This window comes from Dipodomys spectabilis, unplaced genomic scaffold, assembly GCF_019054845.1.
Source record: "Dipodomys spectabilis isolate Male_0828 unplaced genomic scaffold, ASM1905484v1 ptg000145l, whole genome shotgun sequence".
NCBI lineage: Eukaryota > Metazoa > Chordata > Mammalia > Rodentia > Heteromyidae > Dipodomys > Dipodomys spectabilis.
Genome location: NW_024870822.1, coordinates 23,061,377 through 23,085,507, shown reverse-complemented (window position 1 = coordinate 23,085,507; position 24,131 = coordinate 23,061,377). Strand labels below are relative to the sequence as shown.

Sequence of the window (24,131 nt, the reverse complement as noted above, 5' to 3'; positions counted from 1 at the left end):
CAAGATGTGGGGTGCTATGATTTTCTCATCAACAGTGATGAGATTTTCCTGGCCACCTCCAGCAGAATCCAACTGCGAGTTGAGCTTTCCTGAAAATTTCCTGGTGCTGACAGGAGTGGTGGCTGCTTTGCCCAGGGGTTAGACCTGGGGGTTTGCTACGCTCTGCTAGCCTCACTAGGGAGGCTTGAGAACATGGCTGCTCTGAAGGACACCCACTTCCGTCTCATTATAAGGCAGAAGTATCTGATGATTCCTTCATTGTCCACAGAGAGAGAGACAGACAGACAGACAGAGACAGACAGACAGACAGAGACAGAGACAGACAGAGACAGAGAGACAGAGGCTAACCACAGACCAGTTTAAGCTTCTAAGAGGCTGAGTCCCCACACCTAAATCCTCTAAATTGGACAAAGCTCAGACTCACAGGCTCGCCAGGGTGAGATGAAGAGACGTCGGCCTCATTGCCCTTCTGCTGTAGGAAGTAGACATGGATCAGCCTGAAATCAGGGGAGACCTGCCTCCCTCCCAAAATGTCCTCCAAAAAGCCTTCCCGGCACCTCACTCAGGGGTCACAGAGGACCTCCTGGTATTAGGGGGAGAGTAGGGATTAATGGCATAGATACAGACCAGTGGGTCACATACAGACCTGTGGTGGTGCTCCGGGCAGAAGGGACTGTGGGCTGCTGCATGCATCCAAACCTAGAATGGTCCCAACACTAAGAAGTGATGTCCAGCACCCAGACCCTCAGCTGTAGCCTTTTGCTACAGAACCTCCTCCCTCCCACAACATTTTCCCTTAGCAATCTTAGCCCCAAGAGCCAGAAACACCAGTGTTTTTGTGTGCCTCGTGAATGCCAGGCAGGTTCTGCAGTGGCTCTCACTGACTCTCCAAAGATATCATATGAAGCAACTGAGGAAAAGGGACCTCAAGGGCAGGAAGTGTCCATACTGGGATGTGAACCCAGGCTTCCTAACTTGAACCTGAGCTTTACCTAGACAGAATATTGTTTATGCTGGCTGGAGAGTATAGTTCTGGACACAGCCCAGTGAAAGAAGGCCTAAATAAGAGAGGCCTTTCCAAATAAGCTCTATGGAGATTTCTCACTGAGTCCTCCCAGGGCAAAGAAAGCCCATTACAACCCTTCCCATAACCTTCTCTCCATTCTCACCCTAACATGTCTCTTGCTGCCTCACTACACTGGTCTACCTCAATGAACAGTATATCAGTATCCTCTGAGCCTACTTAACCAGGCCTAGCTAGGAGCCCCTGGAGTGGAAACCCAGGAGGAATCTTTAATGGGAAAGCTGCAAAGTGGAGGTGGGAGGGAAATGTCACAGGAAGCATCCTCTTGGGCCAGGCTGAATGGTCCCCGCTATGGGAGATGTTGGAGCAGAAGTACCTGGGTGCCAGGCCTCACCTGGTGGGGTGGAGACGGTAAGTGAGCTGCTTCTAGAAGGTACAGGAGAGGTTCTGGGGCTGAGGTCTGGGGAGGCAACTGTGGGGACAGACACAAACCAACTGGCATTCATGAAGGGTCACAACTTCAGCCTCACAGAACCGTCCTTTCTAGTACTTCGCATCCCTGGAACTGGGCCTGCTTTGTTGGGGCCAGAAACTAGTTGTGGACTGTCATATGAGACCCCCTACTACAGCCCCCCCATCCATATTGACAGAGTGGGCTTTCAGGTAATGAGGGTACAGGCGAGAGTCACACTCCTCTGCCTGCTGAGCCTGAACTCGAGTCTTTTAAAGGAATTAATGACACTGATCGACAGGTAGGATCTCTGAAGGCTACACGGTAGATGTCCCAGGATAGCGCTGACTCCAAATACTCCCCTTATCCTCCTATGTATATTCAGACTTGTCTAAAACCTGCTTCAACTTTGTGCTCAGGAAGAAGAAGACTCTAACATAAGGATAGCTGAGGTCCCCAGGAAACCATGTCTTCTAACCCCAAATGTCTGAAGACCACAGGAGCCCAGGATGACTCCCTCTGATATTTGCAGAGGTACCCACAGGCCAAGGCTTCCTGGGGAAGGACTCCATCAAGCAGAGCCACCCAGGGCTCGGTGTACATGGCCTCACCACAGAGGATGTCTCTGTGCAGCAATGGAAGCTCTTAGAGGAGAGAGGGGACTCAAGTCAGAGGCATGTGTATCATCCTGGCTAGTGTTTATTAACAAAACAGGAAGTCACCATGACAGTCACACACAGGGCTAGAGTTGGGTAGGGATTTTAGGCTTCTGGAGCTAAATAAGACAGCCTCTCCTGGCAGGATCCTCTTCATAAGATTCAGGCCTCCTGGGACCAAGAGACCTAAGAGAAGGTAAGCGGGAAGCACACACTCCCCGAAAGCAAGGTTCTCACTGCAGTGGGGCCTGGTCATCCTCTCCCTATGCTTAGCCTCCCCCCTACCTTGGATGGGCCTAGGGACATCACCTGCCCCCTCCTGCCCATGCCCTACCTGATGGGGAGTCTCCGGGGCTGCTCCTGGACTTTCTTCCACGGCGGGTCAGGAATCGCTCACTCACCGACTTGGCTTCTTCCAACAGCGCCAGATTTTTCTTCTTGTCCTCCTCTGAGATGCTGATGTCTGGTAGCTGATCATTTACCAGGTCAATGACATGCCCCGCAGGGTCTGCAGAGGGAAAAGTAAGCTTGGAGTGAGAGTCACTGCATCTTTGGTCCTGGGCTGAGAGACCCTACCACCCCACACCTCAGCCCAGATGCTACCCAGAGCTGACCCAGCCAGCAGCTGGCAGCCAGGTGCTTGTGCATGAAGGCTGTTTCATGGAGACAGAAGCTTCCTCAGATTGCTTTCTGGTTTGTAACTGCTAACTTCTGTCACACATAGTCATGAAACCACCTTGGATTCCCAGAGCTGCCCTTAAACCCTGCTATTAAAGAAAAGCCAGCCCAAGCCCCCTGTCCATGTTATCAGCTTCCCCGATTGGTTCGTTCTTCTGATCTGGGAGCAATCCAAAGATTTTGGGTCCTAGACACATCACATCCCACAGCCACCTTCTGAACCCTTTTTCCCCTAATTCACATATTCTCATTCCCTGAAACCATCCCTTTCCAGCAGCAGCTCTGCACAAGCTGACTAAATGACGCCATCTCTCACCAGCTACTGAGGAGCATGAGTGTCATTCTACATACTTCTTTCTTCCTCAGACTCCACGTCCAACCACCTGACCCAGACCTGGCATTTACCTGAAACTTGCCCCTCAGCTAATGCTCAATAGCACTTACCGAATAACTATATCAAACATCTAATTGATCCAGCTTTCAAACCATATCCTCCATCCCATCCTCTACTGCCTCTCTGAGTGAACTTCCTAGCGACCTCATCTGCTGAGAACAGCTCATGCTCATCATGGTGACATCCAAACTGGGTCATCCACTTCTGCAGTTCCATAAACTCCTTCCAAGCTCCCTCCACTTCAATTCCTCTATTATAAGCTTCTTCCAGCTCTTATTCTCCTTTCAGCCTCCTTTCCCACTCTGGTACTAGTTCCTCATTTCACTTGATAAAACTAACTAATTCACCACTAACTTTAATTCAGAGGAACTAACCATTTCTACCCACAACCCCACCCTAAGTACCAAGAGTAAGAATGTATACCAGCCATGGTCACTGAATGAATGTAATCCAGTTGGCCACAGCGATTGGCTCAGGGATGGTATGTGAGGCACTCATGGAAATTGTGTAGGGGATATTAAGGAGAAGAACTCCAGCCTGGTGCCCGTGGCTCACTCCTGAAATCCTAGCTACTCAGAAGGCTGAGATCTGAGGATCACAGTTCAAAGCCAGCCCAGGCAAGGAAAATCCATGAGACTCATCTCCAATTAACCACCAGAAACTGGAAGTGGTGCTGTGGCTGAAGTGGTAGAGCATTCGCCTTGAGCTGAAGAGTTCAGGGACAATGCCCAGGCCCAGAGTTCAAGCCCCACAACAACAAAAGAAGGAGAAGGAGAGGGAGAAGGAGAAGAAGGCGAAGAACTCTGTACTTGAAAGCTTGGAAGTGCTAATAGCCACTTAACATGAATGAAGGGCCTGCCCAAGAAGAACTAATACACAAGAAAGGAGACTTGAGAGATGGAATGAGACAGAAGCTCAAATACCTTTCCTTTAGAATGCCTGCCCAACATTATTCTTTTCTGGAAAAAAAAAATGGCCCCTTCTTGCTGGGGTTTCCAAGCTCTTCTATGAAGGGTCTTATATCGTTGTGATTATGTGTGCTCGCTTTTCAGTCTCCTTATAGACTATGATCAGCATGAAGGCAGGGACCAAGTCTGTGTCATGCCTAAGCTCCAGTGACCCAGGAAAGACTATGAAAAACTGGAGACCCAGCAGGTTATCAGATTGCCCAGCCTTATACTCAACACACCAGCCAGGCTGAGTCCTTGAAGAATGAAGGAGTGGATGCTTTGAGCTCCAGAACTAAGCATCAACCAGATGTTCTTTCTCTCTCTCTCTTTGGCTCTCTTCGTTTTCCTCTTCATGCCCTCCCCCTCACCATCTTGACTTTTCAACTGACAAAATGTAAACCAGACATCGCATTTCCAACATTAGGGGGCACTGCTTGCCACCAGGGAGGGGGGTGCAAAGGTAGTTAGAGTGAGCCACCTTGAACCCAGTCAAGATGCCAGCTGCTCATAGACACCTTCAGATTGACCTAGCCCTTACCCACAGAAGTTAGTGATGCTGTGGAAACTTTCAAGTGCCGGTGAGAGAGCCTCCTGTTGGGAGTGGGAGCTCTGAAAAACAGAAAAGAGTGATCATTAGGAGAACAACTTAGGCCTGAATTGTCTTTCCACATAATCCTAGAGCATCGCCTTAAAAACACATGCAGGAGGCCTCTGCCTCTTTCCTGGGAAACTTGTTAGAACTAGAAATTCTCAAGACCCACCTCAAATATAGGATCATACATCCTGGAAATGACCCAGGGGGTGGGGGCATCATTCAACAAGTTTCCATTTATCCTGATGCTTACTCAAGTGTTCCAGTCACTACTCTAAGGAGACGTAACTTTCTTACTATAGTATTTTACTATCTACTCAAGCGCAGACTCTAAGCTAACAGCTAACATGTAAAAACTTCACAAAATCTGATTAACTGTGGTCTTGTAGAGAAGTCTATGATTTCTGATTGGCTCCAGGCCGATCTGAACCTATAAAAGTGGAGGGTAGGTGAGAGAACTTTGGCTTAACCTTGTCTGTCACCCCATGATGGTATTGGATTACTTATACTTATTTCATATTAAAATTATTAAATATGAGGGACAAAGAGAATGAACACTAAGCTCTTACAGATCTGACTTTGCCATTTGAATCAGTGTTCTCCTCCTCACTCACTACATGTGTACCCCCACTTCTCATTTCCTTCTTTGAATCTGACCTGTTGTCCTGCTCTTTCCCTTGGTGATGAATGAATAAACCTTTGTTTGATATTTGATCACAATGGATGTGTGTGAGAATTATCTCTTTTTTTTAGGTGTTTGAAAATTATACCCCCAAATCTCATTCCAGCTGGATTGATGCATAAACCCATGCTGTGCTCATGAACTAGTGTCCATGTGGGACCCACTGTGCGCAGGGCAAGATTCTACAGTGAAACACTTCTGCCTCTGATTCTCTGCAGGTATCAGGGAAGTTCTTATGGAAAACTTTCCCTGACCATTTGTGCTTTTCTTAAAATCAAGCATAATGCAAAAGGCTAAACTCAAGAGATGAAAACTCATTTGGGGAAGAAAGATAATGTCCTAAGTTTTGTCTCCTACTTAAAAAAAAGTCACTTGATGATGTATATCAACCAAGTGAATCAAAAACTCAGAATAGAATTATTCTGAGAGAAAGGGTGGCATTGTCCAAAATAAATGTACTCTTTACCTGACTGGTGTAACTGGAACCCCTCTGTACATCCATGACCTTTATAATAACAATTTAACTTTTGAAAAATACACTATCTGATGTCCACGTTCTAGGAAAGGTTGACTGTCATAACACAAGGTTCAGGCACCTGGGAAGTGTACCTGTTGGCCAGGTTTTTGTCCGTTTCTCCTTCTGGTGAACTGGCATCCCCCGTCAGGATGATTGTAGGTGGGTTATGAAACAGTGCTGCGGAGGGAGGGCCCTGGGCGAGCATAAACACAGATGGAGTTAAGCTTCTGCTAAGAGAGCATTCCAGGGTTGGAGTGGCAGCTTTCACTCCAGCATTATGACCACATCTTGATCAGGACAGCAATGCAGTGTGTTTGCTTGTTTGTGGGATGTATAATGAGATCCATAAAGATGTACTTCAACAGGCCTAAGCAGACTGGGAGGTACAAGTTAGTCCGCATTAGCAATAAGACCTTGTAGCTTTCTAGTTCTTTTACTACCTACTAGCTGCTAAAATATTTTCATCTCACAATTGTTCCCAGGTATGTCTGGGAAACTCTAGGCATTTTCTCACATGCCCACCATATGAAACTGGTATCTATTATTTTTCTTCTCTATTTGTTTGACTGCCAGGTGCTGGTAGGCCCTTAGTACTCTCCTGCTGGAGGCCCAGTTCCTAATGCTTGTGAGCATAGCAGACTATCTTCCACAATTGGTTCTGCTTCTTGCTCCATCAGAATAATGGCATCGGTCATGCCCATGGCCACCTTCCCTGGAGGTGAGTCCCACCTTCCCAGGTCTTTACCTCCAGTGGCCCTGCTGCAGCCTGGCAACACCAAGGCAGAGCCGTGTCTCCAGCCCTCAGTGCAGTGTTAATTCTGGGAAGAGCCCCTCTTTTCTTTTCATTCTGCTTTCATATTAAGTAGGTTCTGTATAGTGCTGTGTGGACCTCGTAAACGCCACAGCTTGTAGTGAACCCAGCGCTTTTCATTCCAGTTGCGCTCTTTCTTCCCTTGGCCTTAAATCTAAGGCGACACAAACTGGAGATGTCTCTGAGTAAGAGTCCTCTAAGGAGCATCACATTGCTTCCAAGGCCAGAGTCCTGAGAAGTTGTTCCCTGGTTTTTAGGCTCTTATCTTTGTCAGTGCAGGGAGTTGCAGTGGCCCGAGAGGTGGGGCGGGGAGGGACTTAGATTCTCCCCACATACAGAAGGAAAAGGGAATTTGAACAGGAACTTCACTAGTTAGGAACAAAAAGCAGCTCTGCCTATTGGAAGCTCAGAAAGATCTGGTTCCAATGCCTGTTCCTTGCTTATGTACTGTGTGTCTTTGAGCAAATTACTTGATCTTTTTTATATTTAAGTGCTTGTTATTTTGGTGGTACTAGGGTTTGAGCTCAGGGCCTGCACTTGTTAGTCAGGCACTGCTTCACTTTAGCCACACCCCTAACCCTTTTGCTTTAGTTATGTGTCAGATAGTCATGCCTTTTTGCCCAACATGACCTTCTACTTATACTGAGAAGAGATGATAGGCATATGCCCAGTTTGTTGGCTGAAATAGGGTCTTGCTAACTTCTTACTGGAGCTGGCCTGCAACCTGGATCCTCTCTATCTTCACCTCAGGAGTAGCTGGGATTACAGGTGTAAACCCCTGCACCCAGCCAATCATTTTAGAAATTATTTTTATTTATTTTGGCAGTACTGAGGTTTGAAATCAGGACCTTGCACTTTCTGGGCAAGTGCTCTGCAATGGAGTCATACTTCAAGCAAGTTATATAATCTTTCTATGCTCTAGGATTCATAAAGTCTAACTTTCAAGGTTGATGTGAAGATTAAAAAGAATGTCAACAAAGTACCTAGCACAATTGATGTTTTCTATCAATGACTACTTCACTGTCATGTTGTCATCATCGTCTTCTCCTCCTCCTACTACCTCTTTTCCTCCTCTTCCTCCTTCTTCTTTTTTGCCATTCCTGGGTCTTGAACTCTGAGCCTGGGTGATGTCCCTGAGCTCTTTTTCTCAAAGCTAGCGCTCTACCATTTGAGCCACAGCTCTACTTCCTGGCTTCTTGTGGTTAATTGGAGATAAGAGTCTCATGGACTTTTCTGGGTGGCTTCTAACCACCATCCTCAGATCTCCGCCTCCTGAATAGCTAGGGTTAAAGGTGTGAGCCACCAGCACCTGGCTACTTTTTCTTTTATCCAACAAACACATCTTGTTTTCCTATATGAACCGGAAGCCTCTTGAGTTGCAGAGAAGACTTTCAAGGGCTCACAGCCAAGCAAAAGATATAGGAAAGTAGCATATTTATGATCAATATAAGGTGATAAGGGATGGAGAGCATGTAAAATCTTAGAGACAGAAAAGAAAACTACATAGTCAGAAAAATGAGAAGACTATGTCAGAGTGAACACAGGAACCAGAGGTCTTGATGGATGAATAGAAACTTGAAAGAAACAGTTATTAGGGCAGAGGTCCTGAGCAAAGGAAATAACATTACCAAGAGTTATAGTAGGAGTCAGGGATTTGTCAATACAGCTGGAGCCAGAGCAGAGGCAGTGTGAGACAGAGAAGGGATTGAAGCTAGAATGAGTAGTTGAGGTAGAACTGAGGGACTTTGAATGCTTCTCCACTAATTTTGGTCCTAAGAATTTGGACCCAGGAAACCCTGAAAAATAAGCTTAGGAAAAACATAGCTTCCATAAGAAAGAACAGAGAAAATGTGGAAGCATTATCTCTACCACAACTGGATAAAGATGATGGAAGAAAGCTGACTAGAAATCATGATGCCCATGGCTGGACCCAAACTGACCAAAGGTTCCTCTTGGAATTCATACCTACAGAGTTTCCCAAAAAGTTTCATCCATTCTCTGGATTATATCAGTTGAGATGAGGTAGTCAGTTTCAACCTCTTCTAGCACTATCTCCCAGTTCCCACAACAGCAAAATGGCACAAGGTCTTCTCTGTCTTGGACGAAGCTTGTGCTATAAAATTCATTCATAAATAGGAAGGGGAAACAAAGGAGGAAGCGACAATGCTTGATAAGAAATGTACTCATTATCTTGCCCATGTAATTGTAACCCCTCTGTACAGTATTTTCACAATAAATTTTAAAAAATAAATAAATAAAATAAAATTCACTCATGATTGACATTTTGGTAAGTGCCACATGGCCTGCAGATCCTCACTAGTCATCACTGTTATAAGACCAAACAGTGTCTCCAGCCTGGGTGAACCTGTTCTTCCATCTTTTGCCCACTGGGCTCCCCTGGGAAGAGGCCAGTGAGCAGCAGGTTGGCTGAGGACTTCCAGAGACAGAAGGGAAGCAGGACAGTGGTGTGTGGGCCTGAGGTCAGTGGAACAATATTCAGGAAGCTGCTGAGATCCAAACAGGAAAGCAGGGTCACAGTCTCGGGTGGCAGAATGCACCATGGCAGCAGATAAGAGGTAGGTGTCAGGCTAAGTAGGAGAGCCAGGGAAGACAAAGACATCAGGGGGAAGGGTGTCCCTACTGTGTGGGATTTCTAGTGACCAGGAAGGGCTGAAATTTTTCCAGAAACTTCTTTTCACATCATTAAGAGTTTCTACTATGAACTCTTGCGTGCATGTTCATTAAAAAATGAACATCCTCTGGGCATAGTTTCTGAGCATGGGATATAAATTAAAGACCCATGGGCCCTTTTCCTAGGAATAGCAATTACAAGTTTTAAAATTAGTCACCAACATTTCATACTTGGAAGAATTGGAAGATGACCTGCTTTTCTTGAAACCAAACTACCAAGCAATCTTGGCCCGCAATTCTGCAGAGTAATCTGGAATCTCAGTGGTCCTAAATTGGCTTACTCCTATCGCTGAAGATAGCTGGCTTCAAAAGTGCTTATGGCTGTCTCTGTGTCACCAGATTCCCTTATGACCCAGTCATACCACTTCTAGGCATCTACCCTGAACAACAGGAACCAATATACAAGGACACATGCACCTCCATGTTCATTGCAGCACTGTTCACAATAGCTAGGATATGGAAACAACCCAGATGCCCCATCACAGATGAATGGATCCAAAAATTGTGGTATCTATACACAATGGAATATTATGCAGCCATTAGAAATGACAAAATAATGGCATTTGCAAGGAAATGGATGGAGCTAGAAGAAATCATGTTGAGCGAGGTAAGCCAAAAGCAAAGAGACAAATGGTACATGGTCTCCCTGATAAGTGGATGCTAAATCCAAAATGTTAGGTGATACGACAAAATTAACAGGACTTAAGAAACAAAGAACTTCCACTCATCTGGTCGAACCACTACTAAATATCCCCATGCTGCTGATCACATGTATGGTGTATATGTGTACACTGTTATATGTTATAGACCATGATAGACAATTTGCTCCAGGAAAGTTAGAATGAGCTTGTGACTTTAAATGAGCATCATTATTCCATAATACTGTGAAATTTGGGAAATTATGTAATCACTTAATCACAATAAAAAAAAAAAAGCACCAAAAAACTAGAAGTGGCGCGATGGCTCAAGTGGTAGAGCATGAGCCTTGAGCTGAATTGTTCAGGGACAGCTCCCAGGCCTAGAACTGAAGCCCCATGAGTGACAAAAGAGAGAGAGAGAGGGAGAGGGAGAGAGAGAGAGATCTTTCATGCGATTATTTCTAACATATTTATAAGATTATGTCTTTGTTGCCTTGTATGTCCCTCCCCCATGGTATAACCCCTGCTTTCACTATATATGATGTTGGTATATGTGGAGGGGAAGGGAAAAAACAAATTGTTAAAACAGGGATACAGGAGGACCCATTGCAACAATGAGATGCACAAGTCGTTATGTCGAAAAACGAACTTTACAACTTTGGTGTGGAGGGATGAAGGGGGGGGGGAGGATACGAAGGGATGGGAAGGGGAAACAAAGCAGGAGGCTACAATGCTTGATAAGAAGTGTGCTCATTATCTTATCCACGTAATTGTAACCCTTCTGTACAGTATTTTCACAATAAAAATATATTAAAAAATAAAATAAAAAAAAAAGTGCTTATGGCTGTCTCTGTGTCACCAGATTCTCGTCCCCCACCTGGCTTTCTGGAACTCAGGTAGTTTGAGCACTTATGTCATCTTCATTCATGATAACTCTTGCCACAAGAGCACCAGTGAAATCTTTGGCTGTTCTCAAAGTAAGTATGGGATTCTTTCTCTGGGCAGATTTTACTTTGACTCTCAATCTTTCAGCTCTGAAAATTGTCTTTTTCATACTTCCCATGTTTAGAGACTCTCTTGCTTTTATGAGTTCTCCAAGAAACAGGAAAAATGCACATTGGCTAAAATTTCATTTTCATGTTCATTGTATCATATGACTTTTGGCAATCTTGTGATGGAGCTTTCATGAATTCCCAGCATGCACCAAAGCAGGTGGATGACATCTATTGAAAGGAATGGAATGGGCCAAGTGTTAACTATTTATTTCCTGTTCTAGTCTAGAAAAAAAAAATGTGGTAATAGTGGTAAAATAAGTCTCCAAAGAGTTTAACAAATCAATATTATTAGACAGATTTTATTTAAATTCATTGGCATACTACCAACTTCCCAGAACAATCCAAAGTAACCAGTAATAAAATAGAAGGCATAAAAACATGAGACCATACACATCGGTGAATTATTTGATAAATGTAAATATCCATAGCAAATAAAAATAAATGCTTGCTCCTTCTAACCACCTGTGGTTTAGCACTGAACTCAAACTGTCCTGAAAGCCAATGAAGTTGCTATATATGAGGACTTGCCTCTGACAAATATTGCTTTAAAGAACCATAGACATACATAAAAACAACAGAAAAAGAACTCCATTCCTTATTCTCACATCTCAAAGACCTGAAAGGTGAGCAGAATCTTAACTCACATCCTCATTATCATTCCCACGCATTTGTTATAGCCCACAATCTATGACTCTTCACTTGTTTACCCTTCCTACCCAAATCTTCCCTAGGTATCTTTATATATCTATTCATCTCTCTCCCTACCACACATCCATCCACTCATCTCTCTTTTTGTCTTTCTCTGTCTCTCTGTCTCTCTCCTTTTCTTCCCCCCCTCTTCAGCTCTTAATTCTGCATCTTCACTCAGTTGACTCTGCAGATATTCTCAGCCTCTGCTTTCATGACTGCCTTATTCAAGTTTACAAGTCTTGCAAAAAAAAAAACAAACAAACAAAAACTTTCTCTGAGGACAAAAAGCCTCATGCTGGCTTCTCTCTGGACTCTAGGAAAAGGATGGAGTCTGTGAATACTTGCATATTCTTATCCCTTATTCTGGCCATTCTGCCAGCAAACATTTATGGGATGCTTGCTGTGGCCAGGTCTCAGCTCTTTGGCCCAGGGTGAAGCTGGCAGACCTCTGCAATGCTTCCACATAGCACCATAGAAGGGAGGGAAGTGGACAGATCTTTCCCTCTCCAACTGATAGACAGCACTGTCCTCCTCCTCATATTGGCATACACCAGGTAAATTGCCTTTAAGGCAGTGGAGAGAGATGCTTTCTGGTTGGAGTTTCCATTGTTTGCTGGCTAACGTTCTCTAATAGAGCAGCTCTCTGACAGTGGCTGCCTGGTATAACACTTGACTCATAGGAGGAACAGAGCAGACATGCCCACAGTGATGGGCAGAACAAACCAAGCCATGGATAATGAGTGCCACGCATGTAACTACAGACACACACAATTCCAAACTGCTCGAAACCCAGGAGGCATAAAGCATCAGGAGCAATCCTCTAAATCCCGGAAGGAAGTAGGGAGGGGAGTCCTTCCTCTCTTCTTCCACTGCACTCTTGCAAGATATACAAGCAATAAAATCAATGTTCTTTCCCTAATTAGCTTACTGAATGGGTGGACAAGCTGTGACAACTTCAAGTTTTCTGTAAAACTGTGTCCTGCTTGGGGGCCATTCTTTTTTTTTGTGGGGGGGGGTCTGGTCATGGGGCCTGAACTCTGGGCCTGGGTGCTGTCCCTCAGCTTTTCAGCTCAAGGCTAGCACTCTACCACTTGAGCCACAGCACCACTTCCGGCTTTTGTTTTTTCTGCTTATGTGGTGCTGAGGAATGGAACCCAGGCCTCATGCATGCAAGGCAAGCGCTCTACCACTGAGCCACCTTCCCAGCCCTGCTTGGGGCCATTCTTATCCTGTGTGGTTGCCTTTGAGTTTAGCAGGTACTGGGAAGACAGTAATCTCAGAGAATGAAGGAAGTTTTCAGAGACCCCCTCCAGTATATTCTGCCAGGATTTAATACACTGTAAATACTGTCCCTGCTCCCATTCTGAGCTCCAAGTAGCAGACAAAGTCTTGAAAAGAGTGCTCAGGTAGTTAGCACATGATTAGATACAGAGTCTGCCAAGCAAAATACTGGCTTGGGAAATTCAAGGCTTCAGGCTCAGGAACTGTGGTCTGATATAGCTTCCCTCTTCCTAGCTGAGTGACCTTGAGCAACTTACTACCCCTCTCTGTGCCTCTGTTACCTCATCTACAAAATAACTATAAATGTCACAAAGAAGTTGTAAGGATTTAAATAGGTTGCTATCAAAAAATAAATAAATAAATAAATAGGTTGTTATCAAAATAGAATTTCCAGATAAAAATAAGTACAGGAAGCCCAGTGATATTTGAATTTCAAATGAACAATGCATTCATTTTAGTGTTAGTATGTCCCACTAATACAAGTATCCATTTGTATTACATTCCCCAAATCTATCTACCTTGCCTGGAAAGCTACAGATGAGCTCCTGGTACCCAGTGAATGAATGGTCAATGTGTGATAGGGGTTATACTCACCTGTTATCATTGGGAGTGAGCCACCTGCTTCTCAGGAAACTGATTCTTGGCCTGATCAACCATTTGGAGTCAGAGTTCATTGGGAATTGGATTAGCCTTTCTGGTCATAGCGCCAGAAAGGGTGCATCTCTCTTGGGATGGCTCACCATGCAAGCCCTCAGGTCAATAACTTCCCAAAAGCCCATCAATAAGACCCTCTTCACTGGCTCCACCCCTCTCTTACCCAGCTGCTTCTCAAACAGTGCCTAGTGAGGGTCATAGATCAAAGACATTAGGAAGTACAGAAATGAATATAGGCAAACATAGTGCAAGGAAGGGGTGGCTACACAGGCCTCCCGTATGCTGAGCCCTGTGCAGATAGCTCTAGTTTCCTTAGTTAATCCTCGTAGCAATCCTTTGAGTGAGACTCAGGAGATGCATGTACAAAGTGGGGTTCTAAGGCCTCCTGATCTCATAAAACATGGTGATGACGTGAAAAGATGGAAGCGAGGTCCTGAGCGTGAGGTAGGTCACCAATAACTTTCCTTTATTCTCTTTTCAACCCTATTGCACCACATAACGAACTTGTTCCTTTGTTTTGCAGCTTCTACTCAGGCTGTGTTCCCCCCATAGTGCCGTGCCTCTATCCAACTGTCTCCTTCCCCTGCTCCTGGTTTCCTTCAGGCCTCTGACATCTCTTCCTTTAGTTCCTTATGGAAGGTACCTCTTCCTCCAGAAAGGCCTCAAGCCAGTCCAGACTAAATACACAGCGTAGAGGAGACAACAAGGTCAGAGAGTGCTGTCTGCTCACTACCTCTCTTACTGGTCCATGGGCTCAGCCTCCCCAGGGGTCCATTCCGCTTCCCTGGAGTCAACCAAACACTGTGGGGTTGGATTATTGCCCAGCAAACTCACCCAATTATAAGCCAGAAGGTCACATTTTGTTCCCCTCAAATAAATCTTATAGAAACATTTAAATGTTTATTTCACCCATAAATTCCCAGGAATGCACAATAGTTTCCTAAGCACTGGACACAGGGATAAATATAGGCCAGTGTCATAGATGGAAATATTAGCTTCAAATCCTCAATATCACATGATTCAGCCTGGGGTAGGAAACTAAGAAATAGCCCCAGCTAGGGGGCAGACATTGGGGAGTGCAGCTCCTGGAAGGGTCCTTGGATGACACCCCCAGGAAAGGGGGGTCCTGTGGGGAGGTAGTGTGGCATAGGAGAGAAGCTGGGTATCCCATTGGAATCTAGAGACTGAAATCCTACTCGGTGAACTCCAGCAAACTACTCAACTACTCCATTTTGAAGTTCTCAAACATCCTATGAGGCAAAGAAATGACATTTTCCAATTGTTTTCAAGCCAGAAACAGATAGCATAACAATAATAATAACAAACGTGAGGGTGGTAGTGGTGGGTATGCACTGGTTACCCCTTGTCCCTGTTTCCCTTTCTTAGAGCCGAGGGGGTGGCAGGCAAACACAGCCTCAGAAGAAAGAGGCCTCAGCTGTAAACCGACTCTAGTGCTCTTAGGACAGGATAAAGGACCCTCAGGGGAATTACAAGAAAATCATTATTCCAGCAGCAAGTCCAAAGGCCATGGGAGAGAAAGACCATTGGACATAGGAATCCTCCCTGCCAAGCACTGACAACAAGTCCCTTGCCCCTCAAAGGCCTCTAGTGTCTACCCTGTGGATCCTTCCATATGTCCAAGGCCTGCCTTGCCTCTGTTGGACCCTTTTCCCTGACATTGTTCATTCTATTCCCAGAAGTCAGCAATCTGTAGTAAGATTATCTTGCTTTCTGCTCCATACCAATACACTTCAGGAGCATAGACCTGAGACGGTGGAGAGTCATTCAGCTAGCGAGTGAGCCTTTCATCCATCATCATCTTCTATCCTCCCTTCCCAATGCTTCTTCCATTCCTCAATCTAGCTATTCAATCATCCAAGATGCCAATCATTCATGTACCTACGCTGCCATACAGCCATCCAAACCTTCCTTCTTCCCTGCCTTTCCTTCTTTCTTTCCTTCCCTCACTCCCACAGTTTATGCTGAGAGTAGATACATACATATGAAAGACACAACCCCTGACTCTCAGTAGCTCACCACAGTCTAACATGGACAACAAAGGAACGAAGAAGAGCAGGCTACTCCATCTTTTGCAAAAGGAAGTGGGAATAAGTCACTAATATTCTCTCCTGACTGTCTATACCCATGAACACCTCTGAAACATTTTGTTCTTTGACCCAGACACCCCTACAGCTTTAGCCTCACAATTCTTACACTATGACTGTCCTTTCGACCCTCCACCAAGCTTCCTTTCCATAGAGAATAAGACATCCAGCACCTGTTCCCCACACCTGGGGCCCCTGTTGCTCAAAGCACAAGCTTTACTGCTGGGTAGAAAGAGGCAAACTGACAGAATACCTCAGCAGAAAACTTGGGCTGGAATCTTCATGAACCACAATATATGTGACCTTTGGCAATCACATAAATTCTTAGACTTAGTGTTTTCATCCACAAAATAGACATGCTCAGAATATTCCTTGATAGGATAAAACAGGCACCCAACAGATTTCCCCAGTATCTCATACACTAGATGCTAATACTTTTCTTTTTTTTTTTTTTCGGGTCCGGTCGTGGGGCCTGAACTCTGGGCCTGGGTGCTGTCCCTCAGCTTTTCAGCTCAAGGCTAGCGCTCTACCACTTGAGCCACAGTGCCACTTCCAGCTTTTTTCTTTTTTCTTATGTGGTGCTGAGGAATCGAACCAGGGCCTCATGCATGCAAGGCAAGTGCTCTACCACTGAGCCACCTTCCCAGCCCCAATACTTTTCTTTTTTGTATGCTGGAAGTAGGGCTTGGACTCAGGGCCTGAGTACTATTCCTTAGCTTTTTTGCTCAAGGCTGGCACTCTACCACTTGAACCATAGCTCTACTTCCAACTGTTTCGTTAATTGAAGATAAGAGTATCATGGACTTTCCTGCCTGTGTAGCTAGGATCACAGGCATGAGCCTCCATTGCCCATCACTAATGATTTCCTGATCACTTTTTTGAAGAGATTTCATTGGATAAAAGATCTGATGTTATGGTTTGAACATGAAATGTTCACCCATAGACTTGTGAGTTAAAGCCATGGTCCCCAACTAGTGGCACTATTTTGGGAAGTGCTGGAAACGTTAGGAGGAGAAGTAGGTAGGAGGGGAAGCAGTGTTCTGAATGTCATCCCTGGCTACTTCCTGTTGTGCATTCTGCATCTTGTCTACCTTAAGGTGAGCAGCTTTGCTCTACCACATGGGCTCCTCCATGTTCTATCTCACCAGGGTCCCAGAAACAATGGAGCCAAAGGATCATGGAATGAAACCACTAAAACTGTAACCAAACAGGTAATTCCTCCCATTAAGATGCTCTCAGGTGTTTTAGCCATGGCTATTGGAGGGCTAATCTACACAGCAGAAATGACCTTGGGGAAGATGAATTCAAAACCCTAAATAGAATATTCAAGAACTTCCTTCCCTGGTTTCTGGTGATGTGAGCATATGTAATTGTCTCAATTTTCACACCTTTAAAATGGGAAGCTAAAAGTACCTGCTTGCTGGAATTGTGAAGTTACTGCATGAAGAGAGCTTAGAAGACTGTCTAGCTCATCCCAAGCATGGTATTGAGGGGGTCTCTCTGGGCCAGCTGCTGGTAGGTGAGAGACGCTGTTATACACAGCCTTTACCAGGTTGTAGGTGTTCTGTATACATTCTGAATTTCATCTTCCCCTCATTCCTGATAAAGAATTGGTTCTTTGGGTCATAAAACTATTACCGCCAGTAGGGAGAAGTCGCCATGGGTAATGCAGACTGAACCTATCAGCTAGTGAAGAGAAGACCTTTATAGCTCAAGGAAGGTGAGAGAGAAACTGGCTTATCTAGTAAAGCATATTACTAAACCCTGGATTATCTTGGGATAGCACAGGGAGAGGATCCTCCAGATGCTAGTAGACAGGGTCCCTATTACTGTTGTTCTGTCTTATAGATGAGAAACAGACAAGATGAATAATTTATGTGGGATGGACTTTCCCTCTCTTCCACGCTGCTATAATATGTATATCTAGGACCCAGAAATATTTCCGTGTGCCTTCTGGAACCCCTTGCCTGCTTAGAGAACACTGCTTGGTCATCTCTCTAAGAGGATAGACCACCAAGATTGGATCAGACGCAGACCAATGACTGAGAATAAAGCTAGGATGGAATTCTGACTATACTACCACCAACAGGGAAGGAAAGTCCTGGTTTGTTGTGGTGGCATTTCCTCTTGTTTTCAATTGTAAGTCCAAAGAGGAGGAGCCCAATAGCTTCCTGGCCTAAAGGTCTAGGGGATCCACAAGCAGAGCTCCTTCTTAGGGCTACATGCAAAAGGCTGTTTCTCTAGAGTCCATCCATTCTCAATTCAGTTGCTTAAACTATGGGGAAAGGTGAGTTGGTTCATTGAGTTCTATAATGATCTTAAGCCACAAGATACTGCACAGCAGGACTAAACATCAATGTCTAACTGAACACCAAAAAGGAGTGCCTTAGCTAGGAGCCAATGGCTCACACCTGTAATCCTAGCTATTCAGGAGGCTGAGATCTGAGGATCATAGGTCAAAGCTAGTCTGGACAGGAAACTCCATGAGCCTCTTATCACCAGTAAACTACTAAAGAAAGCTGGAAGTGAAGCTGCGGTCCAAGTGGTAGAACACTAACTTTAAACAAGAGAAGTTCAGGGAGAGAGTGAGGAAAGAGGTAACATGGTCTAAAACAAAATGTATCCATGACTTGACTTATGTAACTTTAGCCCTTCTATATATTACCTTTGTAATAACAATAAAAATTTAAAAAGTGCCCAGGCCCTGAGTTCATGCCCCAGAGCCAGCACAAAAAAGAAGGGGAGCGGGGGAGGGAGTCTCTTGGGAGACACAGAGCTGCCTCCTGGCTGTGGCCTAAGACAGGTCAGAGCAAGGCAGTTTGTTTTTAGGAATCTACATGTGCCATGTTGTGCTGTTTTGATATCTGGCTGAGGGAGAACTAGGAAGTCACAAATGTCTTAACAGAGTGTGTGGCCAGGAGTTCTGTTCCCTGGCCCCTGGGCTTGCACACCTGAGGGAATGGTAGGCTGAGGAGGTGAGTAGGATCCAGTGCCACAAGCTTCAGTGCTTTGGAAATCACAGGACACAGACATCTGCACTTCTCTCAGAAAGTGGCTTAAGGAGCACAGGACAATGTCCCCTGGCCAAGGCCCCAGAGTCCTCATAAAGGACTCAGAGGCAAAAAAGGCAGTGCTCAGAACAGGCCACCAAATAGGAGTGTTATCAAATGCCAGGGTTCAAATCCCAGGCCTGATACTTTTTAGCAGTGTGATCTTACAGGAAGGTAGTTAACTTCTCTGTGCCTCAGTTTCCTCAACTATGAAACAGCCCTTCATAGGCCTGATTGTAAGTTAAGTGATAAATGGTACCTGGTTGGTTGTGATCACTGGATAGCCACATATTTTGTAGGCAGTGGAGTTGGGGGCAGACTCAGGTGCTAGGGGGAGAAGCTAGAGTTGGTAATATGAAGATGTAAGGTCTATCTGAGCTCACACTGACCTGTCCCTAGGAGTTTCTAGGAACCCCTGGAGGAGAATTGGAGAGAGGATCACAGGGAGGCCAAAGCCATTGAAAATCAAGCTTGTACTGCTAATGAGAGCTTCTTCACACCCCAGTTTGCCAAGCATCTCTGAGCTCATACTGTCCCATTGAGTTGGCTTCCTGACATGGTTGTTCAAGAAATCACCTAATGCACTGGTCAAACTGCTTCTGGAGTTGAGGGCTGTACAGTGAAGTGAAGATAGGTTACAAGTGTCCTGAGGAAGAAGTAGGGGAGAAGAGACTGGGGAGCTAAGGAGGCTCTGAAAAGACTCAGATGTTGCTTCTTTTATCTGCAGGAAATTGTCCTGCTGCAAGCTGTTACAGAGGGCAGGATTGGAGGGACAACTCTTAAGAGGCAGATCCTCCATGGCCCAGGACAGAGCTGGCCAGTCGTAGGTAGACTCCTTGTGGGTCATGAGCTTCTTGTCATGGAAATATTCGTAGAGATTCCCAAAACCATCCCCTAGAGATTCCCAGGTTGTAGGTCTGGGGGACTCAGGAATCTGGGGTCCAGAAATTGCCAATGGTGACTGGTTTAGGGAATCACAGCTTTGCTGTGTAGTAGGGGCTTAGATGTGATTGAGGATCCTCTACCTCTGACAGCCTGTCAGTGGCCCCCTAAGGCCCCAGGTATATGCTCTAATAGCTTCTCTTATTTGGCTACAAACTGTTCCTTTGACTCCTTTTCTTATGTCCCAGCCAACCAAGAGAACACTGCTCTGAACATAGCTGGACAGAGTGAGTTTATTGTTAGGAGGATTTGTTTCTTGATGGCCTTTAATTACAGCTTCTGATGGAACGGAGAGAAAGAGAGCAGGGCAGAAATGTGGTCTTGTAGCCTTTGTTTGTGTGTGAGGCCTTCCCTAGTGCTCTTGTTAATGATGGGAAATGGGGGCTGGGATGGGAGCATCCAAAACTAGGACTGGACCCCAGGGAGCTGTAAACTCAGAAGGATGCTCTGTTTTTTGACTGCTTCACAGAGTGGGAATTCACACAGAACTAGGATTTCCAGCTGCGTCCCGGCCAGCCCCGCTTCCCTGGCTGCCTTGCTTCCACTACTCCCAGGGATTCAGGCTCCAGCCCCTGGAGACCTCAGGGTGGCTCAGGAGGCCTGACGCTCCCCTGAGGCTCTGGTTGCCTGAGGAGCCCAATGTGTGCAATAGAGGCAGAAATCCTTTCGGGGCCCATGTCTGATTCACTTCTGCAAAACTCAGAGAGGCCTGGAAATAAGGATAGAGAGTAAAAAGAATATTGAGTCTCACACGGGCCTTCTGGGGATCTATAGTGTCTTAGTCCTTTGGTCCTTCGGTCCTTCGGTCTGTAGCTGGGCTAACAGACAGGATAGAGGAGGCAGCAGCTGATGCTTTTCCTGGGTAAGACATGAAGAACTACAGGCAAGGCACAACCCGACTTGATTTCAAAGGTCTCTGGACCAGGATGCAGAGCAACTTGGATTGAAGGTGATACCAGCTAGGTCTGACTGCAGAGTCCCCCTTCTCTTACATGCTGTGCTTGCTCTTTCCTGATTGGACTTGGGGTCCCAGCTGGTTTGAATTCCTCACATGTCCTTCTCCTGCTAAGCTCTAGCAATGCAGAAGCCATTGGACTCTGCAGACTTTTGTCATGTGCCATAAGTACAGAGATAGATCATAGCCTTAAAACGGCCTTCAGAGAGTTCTGGTTCAAGATCACAGGGAACACTGAGCTTGTGTCAAGCTGTTACGGGGAGCTTGTGCTGACCAATCGGGGGTCTCTTTCCTCCACTTTACAGTCAGCTCATGCTTGTCACCCTCAGAATCTCACCTTCACTCTGTCCTAAGGTTGTTCCTACGTGTGATGGGGCGTTGGAGCATTGAGCATTGGAAGGGTCAGTGAGTTTACGTGTTGTCTCGTTTTATTCTCCTGAGGATACAGTTTGAAAGAACCTTTTTTGTGGAACTGGGTTTTGAATTCAGGACCCCCACAATTGTTAGGCAGGGTAGAGGAGGCAGTTGAATTGTCCACCTCCCAGCATAAAATAACTTTTTAATTAACTCTTTAAGAGCAGAACTCAGTGTAAAAACCTGTGTTTGCAAGTGATGGAGCTGCATCTTCACTGGTCTTTTCTTAGTACTGTGTTAGGAATGGTTTATTCTTAGAGCAGATGTTTTGGGGAGTTACACAGAATTTTAGAGCTAGAGTTTGCATCTAATCTAATTCCAGAATACTACTATTGTTCATGAAATGGAAGAAGCCAGGGATGGTAGCTTTGGGAGAAAATCAGGGCTTGGGAGTGAGACAGAGTCCAGGAAAGTCATGCTTTTGAGAGCAGTCATACTTGAATCTAACTGTGAGTGTTTTGCTCTACATTGTCACTCCTTCATTAATCTCCAAGTTTCCAGATCTTGGCAACCTTGATGGTTTCTGCCAAGCAGCAAGCACCCCATTATGAACCAAGATGCCCCAGGGTGGGTATAGAATATTAAAAACAAACAAACAAAATCACCGAAGCTTGAGCTTCAGTTTTCAGAGTGGTGTCTTGTGCTACTCTCATGTAGGACAAAGTTCTGCAGCATCTCATGAACTTGGGACACAGTTTCAAGGGTCTGATCTTTTCTAAGTAGTTGCTATTTAAATTCCCACAGTCATAATGTGTAAGAAAACAAATACCATCACGACATGAAAATGTTCACTAAGAATCTGCCCATTTGGAAAAATAATGCTCACACATACATTCTTCCTTCACTGAGCAAATATCTGTCTCTATCCCATGCGGCTCCAGTCAGTGTGGATGACAGATAGAAGAGGATGATACGAGTTCAGCGCAAATCAACGACAAAGTTCACGAAGTCAAAGCAAGCCGCAATGGAAAGCTCCATGTGCAAGTTCTGGATACAATGGAGCTGAATGGATGCCAATGAAGAGAAAATCCAATAGGGATGATGGTAAGATAGATTTCTCAGAAGGGAATGATTTGAATGCAAACACAATAGTCAATGTATATATGTGAAAATGGAACTAGAAAAAATGAAGGGATGGTAAAGTTGGGAGAGATGGAAGAGAATGATGAAAGAGATGACATTAATCAAGATACATTGTACTCATGAAGTGACAATGAATTGAAACTCCTTTGAACAACTGCTTACATAAATAAAATCTACAAAATAAACTCAAAAAGGGAATGATTTGAATATTAAAAGATTTAAAGAGATCCTTGGGGAAATGAATGGAACTCTTACATACTATATGGTCTCTTAATGAAGGTGCTATAAAGTAAAATGTGAAGAACTGCTATCATGTTGGTATTTTTAAAAATCAACTTTGGTGGGGGGTGGGGGGGAGGACCGGGTGGAGGGAGGGGAGGAGTATGGGAAGGGATGGGAAGGGGAAACAACAAGGAGGCTACAATGCTTGATAAGAAATGTACTTGTTATCTTGCCCATGTAATTGTAACTCCTCTGTATGGTATTCTCACAATAAAAACATAAATAAAATAAAAAATAAAAAAATAAAAAAAAATCATCAACATCAACACTTGATTAATTCTTTGTTCAACTTAAAAAATAACCTTGTACTTTCTAATATAGAAATAGCTAAAAATAGCCTGTTTTCATATTTCACTTGCACAATAAAATCTCAGTGATATCCTTTCAACAAGTCTCTGTTTTCACTGAAAATTTTCACTATATACGCTGTAACTCTGATCTTCATTTTAAGTGGATTCACTCGGAGGGGACTTTTGGCTGTGTCCACTACCCTGACATGACTATACTCTCTCTTCCATGCCTTTCTCCAGTGCAGAAGGGACCCTACTGGGCCAGGGTGTTTAAACTTCCCGTGAAACCTCAGTAGACATAGCCTAGAGGTGCAAGATCTCAGCCCACTGCAAGCTCAGAGTAATAGTTCCTCAATGTTCAAGCAACCCACTTCTCCAAGCACCTACTGCAGCCGCAATGACTGTCACAACTCTCTGGCCAGCTGGAGAGATGTAGCCTCGGACCAGGGCAATGTTTTGGCCCCCAGCCAAGCTAGCCATGGATAAGAAGAGGCACTTACTTGGCTAGTGGGGTTCTGGGCTGCCTGTGGCTCTCCGGGGGGCTCCTCATCCTCAGGAATGTGGGGCATTGCAGCCTCCTGGCTGGAGTGGCCCGGAACCTCTGCTGCGTCAGCCCCAAAGATGCTCCAAGAGGCCTGGGCTCCGCAGGCTGGGGAGACGCCAAAAGGACAAGTCAAATTCCTTCCCATCGCTGTCCCAAGCTGGGTTCCATTTCCAGGAGCCAAGAGCCACAGAGAGAGCTTGCTTGAGTTTGCTTCACTGCTGGAGGTCAAGCTAGGCTAGGAGCGGCCATTCAGAATCACATTTCCTCCTGCTCTTTGGCTTTGTTTACAAAATCAGAAGTGACCTTTTGCATCTAATTTGGTCCTTACAGTAAACACAGCTATTCTAGAAGGGAGAAAAAGTGCCTCCGGCTCCTCAAAGCCATAACTCATAGACAATATTCCATTGGGATTAGATTGATATTTCTGTATCATTTATTGAGCTTCTATTGAGCGTCAGCCACTTGAAGCATTGCTAACTCATCTAATTGAATCCATATGATGATCTATAATGTACATGTTAGGAATCCTGTCCTACAGATGAGGGAGCTGCTTCCAAAAGTGGAAGCCACTCATCCTAAGTCACTTAGAGAACCAGGCAATTGCATCCAGATTTTCCCAATGTGAGGCCAGGGCTATTTGCACTGCACCACACAGCCTTTCTTGGCTAAGTGTCCTGACTTCCTCCCCAGAGAGACAATAAA

At 45.1% G+C, this 24,131-nt stretch overlaps 1 protein-coding gene across 1 annotated transcript in view; it reads right to left on the bottom strand.

Moving 5' to 3' along the window:
• Irag1 (inositol 1,4,5-triphosphate receptor associated 1) overlaps window positions 1-23,613 on the bottom strand; it is a 73,010-nt gene extending 49,397 nt beyond the window's left edge. The window contains exons 1-7 of the mRNA XM_042691737.1: window positions 23,386-23,613; window positions 6,037-6,137; window positions 4,692-4,762; window positions 2,466-2,639; window positions 1,419-1,496; window positions 647-699; window positions 425-472 (exon numbers count right to left, since the gene is read on the bottom strand). Coding sequence (XP_042547671.1) covers window positions 425-472; window positions 647-699; window positions 1,419-1,496; window positions 2,466-2,639; window positions 4,692-4,762; window positions 6,037-6,137; window positions 23,386-23,574 — 714 coding nt within the window. The 5' untranslated portion in view covers window positions 23,575-23,613. The remainder of the gene's footprint in view (window positions 1-424; window positions 473-646; window positions 700-1,418; window positions 1,497-2,465; window positions 2,640-4,691; window positions 4,763-6,036; window positions 6,138-23,385) is intronic.
• Window positions 23,614-24,131: the final 518 nt, after the last annotated feature.